This window comes from Chroicocephalus ridibundus, chromosome 4 (assembly GCF_963924245.1).
Source record: "Chroicocephalus ridibundus chromosome 4, bChrRid1.1, whole genome shotgun sequence".
NCBI lineage: Eukaryota > Metazoa > Chordata > Aves > Charadriiformes > Laridae > Chroicocephalus > Chroicocephalus ridibundus.
The window spans coordinates 72898664-72913738 of NC_086287.1; the positions used below are offsets into that span (position 1 = coordinate 72898664).

General features: G+C 42.7%; 1 protein-coding gene across 4 annotated transcripts in view; it reads left to right on the plus strand.

The window, feature by feature from the left end:
• The window catches only part of RSPRY1 (ring finger and SPRY domain containing 1), a 40244-nt gene that overhangs the window by 3780 nt on the left and 21389 nt on the right, over window positions 1–15075 (plus strand). For 2 of the 4 annotated variants that reach the window (XM_063334017.1, XM_063334018.1), the window contains exons 2-3: window positions 8315–8501; window positions 10666–11163. In XM_063334017.1, the coding sequence (XP_063190087.1) occupies window positions 10817–11163 (347 nt within the window). In that variant the 5' untranslated portion in view covers window positions 8315–8501; window positions 10666–10816. Of the gene's footprint in view, window positions 1–3182; window positions 3488–5474; window positions 5672–8314; window positions 8502–10665; window positions 11164–15075 lie in introns of those variants that run through there. The other 2 variants (XM_063334016.1, XM_063334019.1) reach the window with 2 other exon arrangements.

The window sequence follows — 15075 nt, forward strand, 5'->3', positions numbered from 1 at the left end:
GCGACTGACCAGTGCATCATAATCTCTCTCCAGCTGTGTCTGTAGTGGGCTGGTACTTTGATCTACCACTGTTGTGGCCAAGCTTCTGCTTTAGACGTTTACCCAACCCTGCCATGGGAACTTGGTATATTTGGCAGGCTTTGCACGCTCGGTAGGGATACTTGCTGGCTCAAAGGCTGGGCGGAGGTACTGCTTGCCACTTATTAATGGATGTTTGTTAATGGGGTGTCAGCAAGTCGCCGTGATCAGCCACGAGAAGTCCATCCTTTTCCTTGGAGAAGCAGTGGTTTCTAAGCATGCAAAACACTTGCAACTCTAGTTATTTTTCTCCCTTTCTAAGGCTTTTTTTGTTATAGGAAGCCCTTATTGCTTTAAGTTTCTGAATATCTGAGTGTTTTGCTGGACATGAGGAGAAAGACTGGTATTGAGGACATTTTGATCTGAAGTATTGGTGTGGCTTTTTGGATTGCTCGCTTCAGTGCTTGTCCGCAAACTTGATACTAATATGGCTTGAATCATAGGTTAGAGGACAGTTGGTGAATGGCATGCCAGAAGGCTGTGCCGCTCGTGTGTATTTTATGCCTTCCTGGAGACAGTGGGGCTTGATAGAAAGTGATTTCAGGAAAAGAAAATCCAGCAGATATGCTGATGCTCCTTTTTTTTTTTTTTTTGTATAAAAGCAAGGGTGTCTGGTGGAATGGAGAAGGCTTAGAATTCTTCACTGCTTTTAAAAACATCCGCCTAATGTTGAATGAAGAATGATATGTGTGAATGAAGAATCATATGAACGATATGCACTCAAACTCAGGTCAATGTGTCAGTCCTGGAGTGAAAGATTAAAAAAATAACAATAATTGAACAACAGGTGTGTTGCTCTGTCTTTAGAGTTTTACCTCTCTAGAACATTTAGCAAAATAGTATCTTAATTTAATCTTAATTAAGTAGTATCTTAAGTTTAATCTTAATTCTCATGAAATTCTTCCTCCTGAAGTCCCAGATGACCGTGACTTGTGTTCCTGATACCATTACAGGTTTTTGAGAGCTTCTTAAACTGTTTTTGAACTTTCTACCTTTTTTGATGTGCAGCCATAACAAACTAAAATGAGTGTGCGCTTTTTTAAACCATTTTTAGGCTGCCTTGTGAAACATGTATGTGTTTGTCTTTGGCCCACTTCCTAACCCACAGGCACTTGTCTGAGTTGTCTCTCGGGTGGTCAGTCCCCTTCCTCTTCTCCACCATGGGAACTCTGAAACCCACTGACCAACTTCCTCTGAGTTTCTTCATACAGGTGGGGTCTTTAAAACGCTGTAAAGAAAAAAAAAAAGTACCACAGCTCAGTGGTAGGAGCAGGATACCTTTGAGACCTGGAGTCACTGGCTCTGCTGCTGACGGGAGCACTTGTGTTACAGGTGGTCACCTACTGAGCATCAGGATCTCGCTTACAGTGTGCTTTGTGGTAGGCTTGTATTGGGGAGGTAGATAGAGAAGGTCCTCAAGGCAGAACCTGAAGAGACAACTGGGTAGAAATGAAGCTGGTTTTCTTTCTAATAGGTGAGATAAGGGGCTCCAGCGGCCGGCCCAGAGCTGTGCATCAGGTTCTGCAGACTTCAGCTCTGGAAGCCCCAGATCAGGGATCACATTTGCCGTGAGTGTCTCCCGAAGCAGGTTTGCTAACCCAGTGACCTACATGTTATATTTGACTTGGAGGGCAGGCTTTTGAGCAGCTGTTGCTGTATCCACTTACCGGAGGAAAGAGAATCGGAAGGACATCTTCTGCTCTGCCGGTGCAGTCCCAAACTTAGGCTAGTAAAGAGGAAGCTGCTGGCTTTCTGTGGTTGGCAAGGAAGGTCACCAAACTAACTGGCTGTCAGCTACTGGCACCGAAAGATTGAGCCATCCTCTGATGCCACTTGGATTAACAAGAAGTGGAAGTTTCTTCAGCCTGTTTCCTGCCATGGTGTTAGGTTTTTCATGTTTGAGATGATAACCAGTGTCATTGAGGCTGAGAACAGGAGGGTCTAGACGTTGTCTGCTCTGTGCTCTGCTCTCTGAGGCAGTTGTCAGACAGCCGACAATGCAAGCTTCTAACTGAGGCATCACTGAATTTTTCCGCAATGCTATCAAAATCTTTCACACATCCAAAACTGTTTTCAGTGTCTTTTATGCATTTGTAATAGCTTAGTCATACCGTCTATCTGGGCTCGTTTCTGTGGTCTACAGCAGGAGACTGTTCTACCTTCTACAGAGTAGTTCTGTCCTAACCTTCCTTTGAAAACGAGCCCAGCTCTGACAAACTGGAGAAACAAAAGCATTAAGATTAGTTTGCAGACAAGAAACAGCACAACTCTGGGATTTCACCATTTCAGCTCAGTTACACGAAGCTGGTGGTTTGCTGACAAGAATCTGCGCCTGCCTGTAGCATCTTTCCATAGCCCACAGTATGATTACTCAGATGCCTCTGTGCTATCCCTAGATCTAGTTCCCGTGGCAGGACTACACTGAGGGACTGTGTGAGCTGCTCAGTCTCTTGATTTGTCCCTCAAAATGCTTTTTTAGTTTGTCTTTTGTTAATGTATGAGGTGCTTTAAGTATGTGTTATTGCAGTTTACTACAATGAGTTTTCTCCCCATAATTTAAGAGAACTCTTTCATTGGTTTCTGGATAATAGTTATAGGTAGAGCCTTATCCCATCTGAAATGGACTATTATTAAATATACTAGAAAAAGCTTTTTTTTAAAAAAAAAGGGCATCGTGGGTTGTTTGTGTTGTTTCTTTGCAATTCCGCACCTCTGCTTGGTACCTGAAGAGTCCGCACTTTCCTCCCAGTATTGTCTGTTCTGGAATTTCTTGGTCCTTTTTTCAAATTTTGAATCCTGATATTTTTGAATGTTTTTGTCAAAACTTAGCGAAATCATTTGTTGTTGATAACATCTGTAACTTTCAGGGCAGCAAGGAAGATTAACTTGAATTAATTGGAGGATTTATTTCTAAGCCTCCGAATGAATGTCTGTGCCAAAACTTAATATGGTATAGCTAATCAATTTTATTTAGTGCGCTTGTATCCCTTCAGTTTGTAGGATTAGTGTTCCCTGCCATCTGCAGGGTGTTATTCTTATCTTCCTGCCACTTCTGAAGCAGTGCATTATACTCTGCTCCTTGGGCAACTGCTGAGCTTGTACAGCTCTGCCACGTCAGCCAGCTGGAGGCGAGTCTTGTTCGACTTCCCCGGAGCTGTCAGATACCGCTATCTTTTAAACGATCACTATCTCAGATGTGTATTCATCTGCCTCAAAAGCATAGCTTTGTCTCGGAAAAGAAATGCAATGACCCGTCTACAGCTTGGGGAGAAGGGAACGGGGAAGTCACGTCCTGCGTGATTGATACCCGGCGCTGGATGGGCGGTTCGGACACTCGAAGCGTGGGAGCGAAGCTGAGGTTTTCTGCAGGCTGTGGCACAAAGGACAGTTCCACCCCAGTGAAGGCGAGGTGAGAAAACGAGCTGGGGAAGCAAAAGGAGGTGGTGAACGCTTCGGTTTCTCTTTCAGAAAGCACTGTAGCAGAACAGGCTGTGATGCCTGAGCAGCCCTGAGCACTGGTGTCTCTGTGTCTGGAGGTAAGGGACAGCCTGGGCAGGGTGGGTGTCTCTTTACTAGGCGTGCATTGGAGACACTAGTTTAAGTGAGAAAGTGAAGTTCACTTCAAATCCACGTTGCAATTTTAGCGTCCCTCTACCAGCTTAAAAACAAATTTAAGGGAAGTAAAAAAGGCAAAGTAGTCCAACGTACAGGTGACTAAAAAAAAAATAATCTGACTTTCACAGTGAGTCTACAGAAAAAGAAACTACTGTGGTGGCTGCTGATGTCTGCTGCTGCTTTCTTCTTTGACTATTATCACAGCAAGTCAAACAAGAGATCAGATCCTCCGACTACACCCTTTTTCTGACAAAGCTAAAATTACCTAGAGAAGACTGTAGGGTTAAAGCCTAATTTTTTGCATGAGGCCTGCACAGCCCTGGGGCTTTTCACTGACAGGCACTTAAGTTTTGAGACGTGGTGATCAGTCTCTCCCCCTTCCTGTGAAACAGGCAAGCTCCGGGTCAGCCTGCTTTCGGTTTGGGGTGTTCTCACTACAGCAAGAAAGCAAATGACTGGCAGTGGCTTTGTCCTGCTGACGCACTGCATGCCAGTAAATGCTGTTTCCCATTGGGTTTTGACACTAGTCTTAACCCTCTGGGATATTTTTAAAGAAAATAGAATTGAATTAGGGGTTTGCTTCAGATTTCACAATGTGATGTTTGGTTACTACATTCAAAAGAAACAACGCGGTATTTACTCACTCCTCCTGAAGCCTGTACTTGTGTGCACTGGGTGGTAGCCATGGGGTAGCCACACTGGACGCCAAGTAGCTCTTTCTCTTTAGTTGCGCAAGCCTTAGAGTTGAGAGGCTGACCGCAGAGCTCAATGTGATCTTCTGAGAAAGTCTCAATTTTGCATTATAATTGTATTTAGTTTACTGGAAATTCTTGGTTTTCACCACCTACTCCAATTATTTCAAAGCTGATATCCTCTCCGTGTTATAAAAGCTTGTAGTTGCAAATGAGGCTCTTCCCCCTCTTATTCCTGTGTTGAAGTTAATTATCTTGCAGTGATTCATAGCTGTGTTTCCTTCTCGTGGTAGTTTGAACTTTTCATCCGAGTGGCATCACAACTATTTCCATCTCTGCCTTTTCAGGAGCATCATTTCTTTGGGAAAGAAATGCTGAGGAAATATTTCTAATTATTTTATCACCTTAATAGGAACTTGCTGCCTCAAACTCTCACAGTTTTGCATTTGAAAAGCTGACAACTTTACTGGGTGGTTTGACGGAGCTCCTGTGTTTCTCTGCTCTTGAGAGGAGCAGTCACTGGTCTTATTCTTGTAACAGTGGCAGAAGCTGGAAGAGTGGTTCCAGTAGCTGAAGCCCTCTCTGCTTGTTCATGTGCCTGAGTTGTGTTGTTTTGTGTTTTTTGTTTTTTTTTTCTTTTTGCTTGCTTGGCAATGCATTCCATTTCATGGAAAGGAGAGGCCTTTTCCATCATGAGGCAGTATTATGGTTGGCTGTAGCTGAATATTTGAGGGAATGAATCACTGACTCTGGGGCTGCTTATTGCAGAGAACATGATCGTAATGCCACTTGGAGCTGGCTTCTCCATTGGCGTGCTCTGTCGGATGATCGAGCAGAGGCCTCTCCTGGGTAGCCTGGGCATCCGTGCTGCCAGGCAGGTGCAAATCCGCTCAAATAGCATTCGTTTCAATGCATGACGATTCCATCTTTCCCGCTTGGACTTCCAGCTGTGGCGGGGTGGTCAGTCTGTGCAGCTTGTGACTCCGCCGTGCATCCACGTACGTGGTCGAGCCTGCCTGGAGAGCAGCAGCTTCGCTGTGCTGGGGATGGCCCTGATGGCCGGTAGAAGGGTGCGGGGGCATGGAAAGCTGCTGCCGGCGGGGACCCATCGGTGCTTTTCCCCTGTGTGTCCAGCCCTACCAGCGTCCCAGCCTGGTGTTTTGGTTAGAGGAAACTGTGCCGTGGTGGCTGTTTGGTAGGTGTCCCACAGGGGCTCTGGGGTGAAGAAGGAGGTGTCGGGCACTGGCGTTCTCTGCTGCACCCACAGGATCTGCTCAGAGAGAGAGGTATCAATACCAAGTACTTCTTACAGAATAAAAAAAATTACTTCTTGATCATATGCTTGGCAAGTTCATAGCCCTGCATCCCAAAGTAGCATCCGATGGCCAGAATTCAGAGTGAGTGGATGATGCTGCCAGTTGAAAAGCGGGTACTGGCTGCTGCCATTACCACTTCTTGCATTTAAAAATGTGGGGTCACGCTTTTAGTAAAATACTATTTCAAAGTAAAATAAAAGTGTTACCACTCTTATAAATCTGCCTGCGCTTGTGAACAGCTTTCAAAAGCTTGTTATCACTTTCTAAATTTGCCCAAGAATATTCCTCAGGCGAGTGCAAAAGTGATGGGACGTGGCTTTCTAGCATTGCAGTGCATCTGAATGACACAAAATCGAGCTAATCCTGGGGAAAGCGGTCACAGCTTTTAACATGGAGAACCTGTTTTCTTTCCATCCTGTAGCTTAGCTCTTGCTGGTATTTCCATGCCGAAAGACTGAAGTCTGAAGACTTTCAGTTCTACTTTTGCTTGTGCGCTAGTTGTTTAAGAAAATGGTGTTTGCACAATGTCGTGGTAGCCCTGACAGCAGGCAATGGGTTTCTGCCCTAGTGGCCTTCCAGGGAAACCTGTTCTTACTCTTGTGCTGGTGCTTAGTAAATCTTAGCTGTTAGCTCATTACATATTTGAGTTAAAGAGTGTTTTGATGCGGTATTAAAAACACAAAAGGTAAGTTACAGACCACACTAAATTCTCCAATAGCATGATTTTTTTAAAAAAACTAGTACGCTTTGGTTAACAATTGGCATTACAATCATAGAATCGTGGAATGTGTTGGTTTGGAAGGGACCTCTAAAAGCCATCTAGTCCAACCCCCTGCAGTGAGCAGGAACATCTTCAACTAGATCAGGTTGCTCAGAGCCTCATCCAGCCTGGCCTTGAATGTCTCCAGGGATGGGGCTTCCACCAGCTCTCTGGGCAACCTGGGCCAGTGTCTCCCCACCCTTAGTGTGAAGAACTTCTTCCTCATGGCTAATCTAAACCCACCCTGCTCTAGTTTAAACCATTGCCCCTTGTCCTATGGCTACATGCCCTTGCAGACAGCCCCTCCCCAGCTTTCTTGTAGGCAATGGAAATAATAGAAGACTTCTAAATTTTAAAAGCAGTTGCAGAGATTCTTGGTGGTGTAACTACTGAAAAAGAATTTAAATGGATTGTGAAAGATTAGTTCTCTTCCTTAGCTGTGTTTTAACAGCAAAACAAACATGTGTCCTTTGTCTCAGGAGATGGAGCTATTGATTCTCAGGTGAGTGCACCAGGAAAGAGCTTGTTTGTCTGTTATTGTGCACTTGCTGTTATGCCTGGCATTAAGTATCTGCTGCCAGGTAGGACAGGAGGCTTACCTTGGCTTATCTCCATACTGCTGTTGTGATATTCTTGGTTTGCTGCTTGAATTTTTTTCTTCTTTTAGATAAGGTCTTTAAAATCTCCCTTTCTCTCTTATTCCCACAATACTTGCAAGTAGACTGTTAAGTATTTTTAGAATTAAAAAAAAAACAACACTTTTATGACCAGGTTTTGTTGAGAGCAGGGATTTGCAAAAATTGGTCTTGAAGTTATATTTTAAAATTTCTTTCTGTCTCTGTATGCAGAGATTGTTACCTCTTATTGAAACAATAATATATTTCATCTCTCATGATGTGCAAAACACGCTCAGTTTTGTGTGTTGGTTGTGTCCCTGAGGTCTTGGAGTCTGGACAGAAGTAGAATTGATCACTCTCATCACCTGCATCACTCTTCTCTACTGAATTTCTCTACTCCATCCTGCTGCAGACCTGAACTGAAGTTCGGTGTCTCTGCCCTCTTTACTTTAGCAGTGAGAGTGAGGAAGCTGGGGTGGCTGCCGGCAGCCTACCGCTGAAGTCGCAGTTCATCATAACATTGTAAAGCTGTCCTTCAAAAATACATGAGCTCAAACGCAATCTAGTACATCACTGGTTTAAAAGGTCTTTCTTAAAAAGCTTTTTCTTTGCGCTTCAGAATCTCTCCATGCATTCTTACTCTGCCCAGACACGCGGGTTTGCAGGGCAGATGTGTAGCAATCTCTTCTTGTACCTTACGTTCCAAATTATTTGGCCTTTCAGTTTGTTTGAGGCTTGACAATGAACTCCTTGTACATGATTGAAAGCAACAGCCAAGTGATTGCTGTCAAACTTGGTTCTTTACTAAATAAGGGGATTTTATCTTGTCATTTCTCTCTTCTCTTTTATCTAATCAACTTTTATCGTGTACTTGCTTTTATTTTCTGCTGTTCTCCTTGAGGGTGATCTGGAGCAGATATTATTGCTTCCCTTCCTGCTGTAAGCAGTAATTTGAGGGGAGGAGCCGGTGCTTGCTCTGCACTTGGTGCTATGGTGTCTGGAATACCAAGGTTATAAAAACAGATTGGGTATTCTGTAGCTGTGTCTAGTCCTAAAGCTAGTAGGTGGCAAGCTGGTTTTTGAAGCCATGATAGAACTTCCCCCCCGTAAAGGCTGAATGTGGCTGAAAACAGCAGCCTGCCTTGATGTCATGGCGGGTGTAGGGAGGAGGTGGCATATGCCTACTGTGGAGGCAGCTTCCAAGTGAATTGTTCTTTCTTTCACCTCTGTTTACAGGGACTCTTCAGCGTAGTTCCTAAAAGTGAAAGCAGAGTCACCCGTAATGACTCACTGCCCACGATGAAGGCTTAGAGTGCTGCTTTTCCGGATATGAGTGCGTCTGTGCCCTGAAGAACTACAGTCTGTTTCTGCTACAGCGCTGTGCGAGCAAGCCCTGCTGTTCCTGCACCAAACGTACTTAAGGGTGAGTTGATCGTAATAGCTTGATTTTAATTGTGCTTTAAGTTGTCAAACAGAAAACCCTAGGTTTCAATGATCAGTTTTAATCTTGACTTATGTCTATTTTTGTTTCCTGAGGTAGGTTCTTACTCATTGCTAATCCCTAAAATACAGCTTTTCCATACTTGTTTTGATGACAAGGTAGATCCACTGTGTTAACGTTTTTGTAAGTTACAGAACAGCTGAACTAATTCAAGTTCTAAATCTGTTTTACATTTTAGTATTATGTTACTGAAATGCCCTTAAATGATCCGGATTCATAAATACAAGTATAGTTTCTCCTTAGGAAGTTATGTTTTACATTTAATATAACTAGCTTTTTTTCAAAAAGAAAAAAAAACAAAACCAAATGAAACTAAACACCCCCTTTCCCACCAGCCTTTTAAAGTCATTTGAACCAGCTGTGATCTTACACAATTCTGAAGGTGTACGCAGTCTGTATTGGTGCCCTCACATCTAGTTTTCACTTGCCAGCTGAGAAGATAGCAGCTGTACTGGCTCAGAGGGAAGGACTCCTGAGCCTGGTGTTCCGCTTCTTGTGGTCAGACTGCTAAGAGAGTAAGGCAAGCATGTTGTGATGCTGAAACCCTTTTAATAATCTATGGTTTAGGAATTCCTTGAACAAGAAGTCAAGATCCTGTTTGTTTTCGTTTTTTTCCAATGAATATCCCCTGGGGTTTTTTTTTCCTAGTTAGCCTTCAGTTAATTTCTCAGTACTGAACTTTTCATTGTGCTAAGAGAAGATAACGTGCCTCAAACTACAGAAGAGTCTGAGAGTGTGGTCGCAGCGCTTTTCCAGTGACGGCTGTACATCCAGAGACTTGCTCACGTGACCAGTGTCTGGCTTCCCAAATAACGTTGTTATGATCTTGTCCCAAATGGCAGCCAGCAATTGCACAGTTGCCAGTTGGCTCCAATGGTAGGGGGCCTTTCATGTTTGAAAGGTGGCAACTGTCTTTAACTTTCTTTTAATTTTATGGTGCTACGTGTTTGCTGTTAAATAGATTATTTAATTGTAGAATAGTAATAACCTGTTACAGGATGTTCACCATAACTTCTAATTTAAATGTTAAACTTTATTCTTAAAAGAATAACATGTGTTTATTCTTCGAAGTGACTTACTTATTCTGGCATGCTTGAAGTGCATAAGTAGTTAAATGATGACTTTTGTAGGGCTTTATTTTAGTTGAGACTTTATGTAATGTCCTATAGAAATATACCTTATGGCTTGAAAAATAACTTGTAATGAAATGAGGTTTTGAATCCTTTTGCTAGCATTCTCAATTTAATGATTTGGCGGGACTACCCTACAATCTCAGTTTCTAGTGGGCCTGTATTTGATCCAAACCATTTGAATCAAGAACAAAAGAATGACTGAATTAGTCTTCGCTCCCAAAAAGGGAAGACCGGTTTGATGCTAGATCCAAGCAAGCATACCACCCGCACAGAAAACACCCTTTTCAAAATCCCAGTTAGATTCGTGAGCGTTAAAATGGTGTCTGTAATCCCTGTTTATTTCAGGGTCAGTACTTGGTGCTTCTTTGGGTGAGAATCCAGTTGATGTAGGCACGTTCCAAAAAGACGTGTTTGCGCACAGATGGACTAGACAGCTCACTGCTAAATCTGTTGTTTGTTGAGATAGGCCATAACTGTAAGATTAGTTCTTCACAACTAAGGCTCTTTTGTAGAGTCTGTCTGGAAACAATACTGAATATTCCTGATGTGAAATGGTAACCTTAAATGTACAGCTTTTATTTGGGTGGCCTGAACAGTATGCCCTTTATAAAGGGTAAAGAACAAATGAAACTGGTTTGTTAATGCCAAGTACTTAAGGGGTAGCAGTGTGCTAGGCAAAGACATGCTTGTTCCTCTGCATCCGAACCCGTGGCAGAAATAGGAAATAATAGGTGGTGTGGAAAGGAGTGGTGTGTGGGCGAGAGCTACTGACCTGCTGAACTTCCTCCTCCTCCTCATTCCTTTCCCCCTCCCTGCAATAGACTTCGGGTACAAATCTTATGTTTCCTAGGTGCTTTATCCACCAAGACTGATTTTGTTTACTAAAATCGGCATTTTTCTGTTGTTCATTAGAAGTTGTAACACTGACTCTTGTTTTGGGTTTGCTCTTTCAGACCTCCTTCTGGATGACCAATGTGTATTTTAACCGATTATATCAGAAACTAAGTCTCCAACTTCCCATTCATTCCAGCTGGTAGCAACGCTTATAATGCAAAAAAAATCACACTTCAGGATCACATAAACATTACTCTTAAAACTTTCTAGATGATTGTAGTTGCTTTGGTTGTGTTCTATGCTAGCAGAAGCCTTTTCCAAGGTTTACTGTTGACTCTAGAGCACCACGTTCCCCATTTACTGGGAGCCTTGGGGGCTAACAATATGGGAAACTCATGCGTTTGCCGTGATGACAGTGGAGCAGAAGACAGCGTGGAATCTCGGAGCCGGCAAACGGAGAACAGTAGAATACATGTACCTGAAGCAAGAAGCCACCCAAGGGACCCTGTCCGTCCACCCAGGAGGGGTCGAGGCCCTCATGAACCAAGAAGGAAAAAACAGAATGTGGATGGGCTAGTACTTGACACACTGGCTGTAATTCGGACGTTAGTAGATAAGTAAGTACCTCCTCAAGGAATAATTCAACATGAATGAAAATGTTCTTGTCTTCTCTCAAACTGTGGCTCCATCCTCTCACCGATCTACACCTGACCCTCCCTGAAGCAGCCGCGTGTTTCCATCTGGATGCTTAGGAGAGGAGCACCTTTAGGAGAGGAGCACCTTTCCTAGGTAATAGAAGTAGCTCCTGAGTGCCCAGGTACAGACTCTGCCAGGAGCTGAGGAGCTTTCTCTCAGTTCCTGTATGGGTCTACACCCAGGTGGGATGAGGAACGTGCTCAGTATTTCTCACCTACCATAGACACACAGTTTAGGAAGCAATGAACGCTCCAGAGTTTGGGAACTTCTGTCCTAAAAATTGGTGGCTGTGCAAGCTTTCTGTTTTCAGGCTGTATTTACATCTTTGGAAATGGTTAAGCAAAACTGAGAGCTTTGATCTCTGTTAGCTTGTATAAACAGACTGAGGTTTTCTTTCCAGTTATAAGTCTCTCTACTTTTTTAAAGACCGCATGTTATGACTGTTCAACTCATGATCCCAGTATTGCATTCCTTGCATGCTCAAAGCATCCATTAAGGGTGTGGGGGGTATTTATGGATTCATCTGTATTTTTTTGGTTTTGTGTTGCTTTTTGCCAAGCTTTAAAAGGACCTTCAAAACGCTGGGTTACGTTAGCTCATCGCCTCTTGGGTTAGGGGCAGGCTAGGAATTGGAAAGGCCAAAAGAGAAAGAAAAACACTGTTCTAGCTTCCCAGCTGGGGCTTGAGTTTAAGGTGGATGAGGCTTGGGATAAGTGAGCCTTGGTTCATATACCTGCCTTGTTACTCTGGAATGTGCCTGCAGGGGAGGAGTTTGCCTTCCTGTTGTAAAATGCTTTAAATAGAACTACCAGGACATACTTTTTTTCCTGAACACTTAAATCGAAGAGGTGTTTTTAAACAGGTTTTATTTTGTGGTCTGCCTTCAAATCATTAAGTTAAAATCATGGCAGATTTTTTTTTAAAGTCTCTCCCTAATCTCACATGCCTTCCGCTTCCCCCTGTTCAGCTCCTTAAGCTGTTTCCCAACACTTTTGTGCATAGTTGGTCCTGTTCCTGTGGGTATTGCAATTGGTTTTGTAATCTTGAAAGTGCTTTCCTATGCTACTCTGGGACAATAAGTGTAGTTATTTCACTGATCCTGGAGTCCTGTTTCTGACAAATTGCTGAAGCTACTGTATTTTCTTGTACAGACTCCAGTGAAAGACTTCCTTAGATTCACATAAGCACATAGGTTGGACTTCCCAGTTGACTGGTCTTACCCAGTCAAGTGCTGAACATCTTCAGAATATAGATGTTCTCCACCTCTTTGGGTCCCTGGTCTGGTGTGTGACCGCTCACATGGTTTAAATAAGTAAATATTTTTAAAAGTTGGAATTTTGGTGTGTTCCAGCACACCCCTGTTGCCTCTTGTCCTGTTGCTGTGCACCTCTGAGAAGAGCCTGGCTCTGGCCTCTCTGTTCTTTCCCGTGACGTAGTTGCAGGCAGCAATATCATTTCTCTTCCTTCCCACTACCTCCCCCTTAAGGATGAACAAACCTCTTTGAGCTTCTGCTTGTGTGTCACGTTCTCCAGCCCTCAACCGTCTTGGAAGCCCTCTGCTAGATGCGCTGCCTTATAGCAATGTCTCTCTTGTCCTACGGAGCCCATAAGTGGTCTGTACTGGTATACTGGTTTCCCTGGTTTCATATTAAGGTGGTTGGTAAGACACAGCCGGTTTTAGAATACAGCTAAATATTACAAGTTCTTGCAGATAAGACTGAGACCTGTGGCTATGAATAATGGAGGGTCTGTTCATGAGGCAAGCTATCTAAATGGGCCTGAAAAACATTTAGGGAGCCTTTCTGCTAGACGTGAAGCTAATGATAGCTCTTGTTTGATTAATAGGAATGCTCACTTGGAAGAAAAAAAAAAATTCCATGTCTGGAAATCTTGGTTTTCAGTGTAGGTGGGTACTGTAGGAATAAGCATGTTCCATTATCACCGGTTCCTCCTGGAGCCTGAATTCTCAGCGCTGAAAACGCCGCAACTGAGGGAAGGGGTAGGGAAGCTGACAAATATATTTTCATGTCAAAAACTGTGCAAGAATAAAGTCAAACTAAAATGAAAACATGTAGGTAACAGCAGGTTGCAAATATGGGCTTCAGTATGATAGTACAGCCTTACAGAGTGAAAGATGGCAAGCTAGAGAGTGGAAGGCAAAACCCTTTTTCTGACAATTCTTTTGTCTATATACTTTCTATATACCGAAAGTTAATACGTGGGGACACTGAGATGAATTGTAAATTCAGTTGTTATACTGTGATCTGCAATGAATGGTTGCTTTCCCTGATTATTGTTTGTTTGGGTTTTCTTGTTTTTTGTTTTTTTATCAAATCTCAAAGTTCCTACCTAAAACATATCTGACAAATGCATTTTTCCCCCTCTCATATTTATAAGGAAAGGAGTTATTCTTCTGAGTTTTTGCATTAAGCTTAAGTACTAATTTTTGGAGTTTGTATAAAGTGCAGCTTCACAAATTAAAAAAATTAGCAAAATGACTGTTTGGCTTCCAAATATGAAGAAGGTGGGTGCTGGAGGGGATGTTTGGAAATTAAGTGGTTAAAATGGCAAGTCGGTGGGACAGACTCCACTTTGCTCAGTGCCAGTACTGCAAACACCTGCTACCCATGACAGAATCGTAAATCTTGCTGATAAAAAATTTCCTCCTTTTTTATTAGAGCCTTTACTTGTATTTACTTTTTTTTTTCTTTCTCGGAGTCTTTACATCCTTTCTCTTGAGGTAACTCTGCATCGTTGCGCTGCTTTTTTCTGCTGCGGAGATTAGTTTCCAGAAGAAAGGCAAGGAGATGAAGGGGGATATTTGTTCCCAGTGTTATAGCGATATAAATATGTGTTTAAAATTCAGCATTTTCTTGCGTAAACATTTAAGAGTGTGTTAATTTTTTGGTAAGAAAAGCATGTATTTTTAAACATATTTTTAGTCAAAACTGAGATAATTTTTTTCTCTCTTATAATGAATCCCCCTCCAAAGTAGGTGGCTTTATTATTTGCATGATTCATCTGTGTTTGAAATTTTCTAGAATTCACCTGTATTTAGCATTTCTGGTGTAATTTCCGAGGTGTGTGATAGAAATAGAGCGTGGAACATCTCCTCCTAAGCCGGGGGTTAGTTCACAATGCCTCGGTAGCACTGAATAAAGAGTTTAGCACCTGCTGCTGCATAAGCTTTTTCTGGACCTGGAGATGCTTACCTGAATAGGCTTGAGACCTTGCTTTAGGGACTTTCAACGGCGGTGCCTGCTCAGATGAGCACTGGCCATAGGTTCTTGCCGTTGCTCCAGCAAACCAGACCCAGAAGCTGATCTGATTGAACTTTTTAATGATTTTTTTTTTTTTCCATGCTGGAAAGGGAATTGGGTTAAATGTCTTCGGTTAAACTGCCTTAACTATTTCTTTCAGCTCTTCTTAATGAGTTCGATGTCTGCGTTACTGCTAGGTGGCTTGCCTTTCAAGTTTTGTTTTGTTTATTTTTTTAAAATATTTATATATTTAGCAGAGAATTTATGGGGAAAAAAAATCATGTTTAAGCTCTGTCCCTTGTGCTCTGCTCTTGGTTCACTTCATGACCTCTGACATAGTCTCTTGTTTTGTATTCCAAGGAACGCTGCTAATGAATAGCTCTAAGCCGAAGCATTATGGCCAGCTTTTAAACATGCAGATATGGATCACCATTCCATTTATCAGCTCTTGTAGATATGCAGATGTTGACTTTGAGCCAGAGAAAGGCTCAAATACCATCTGTGTTTCAGATCTGAAAATGGCATGAGCGGTCTGCAGCCCGTGTAACTTCCTTTTGTTAAATGCTTACCGGA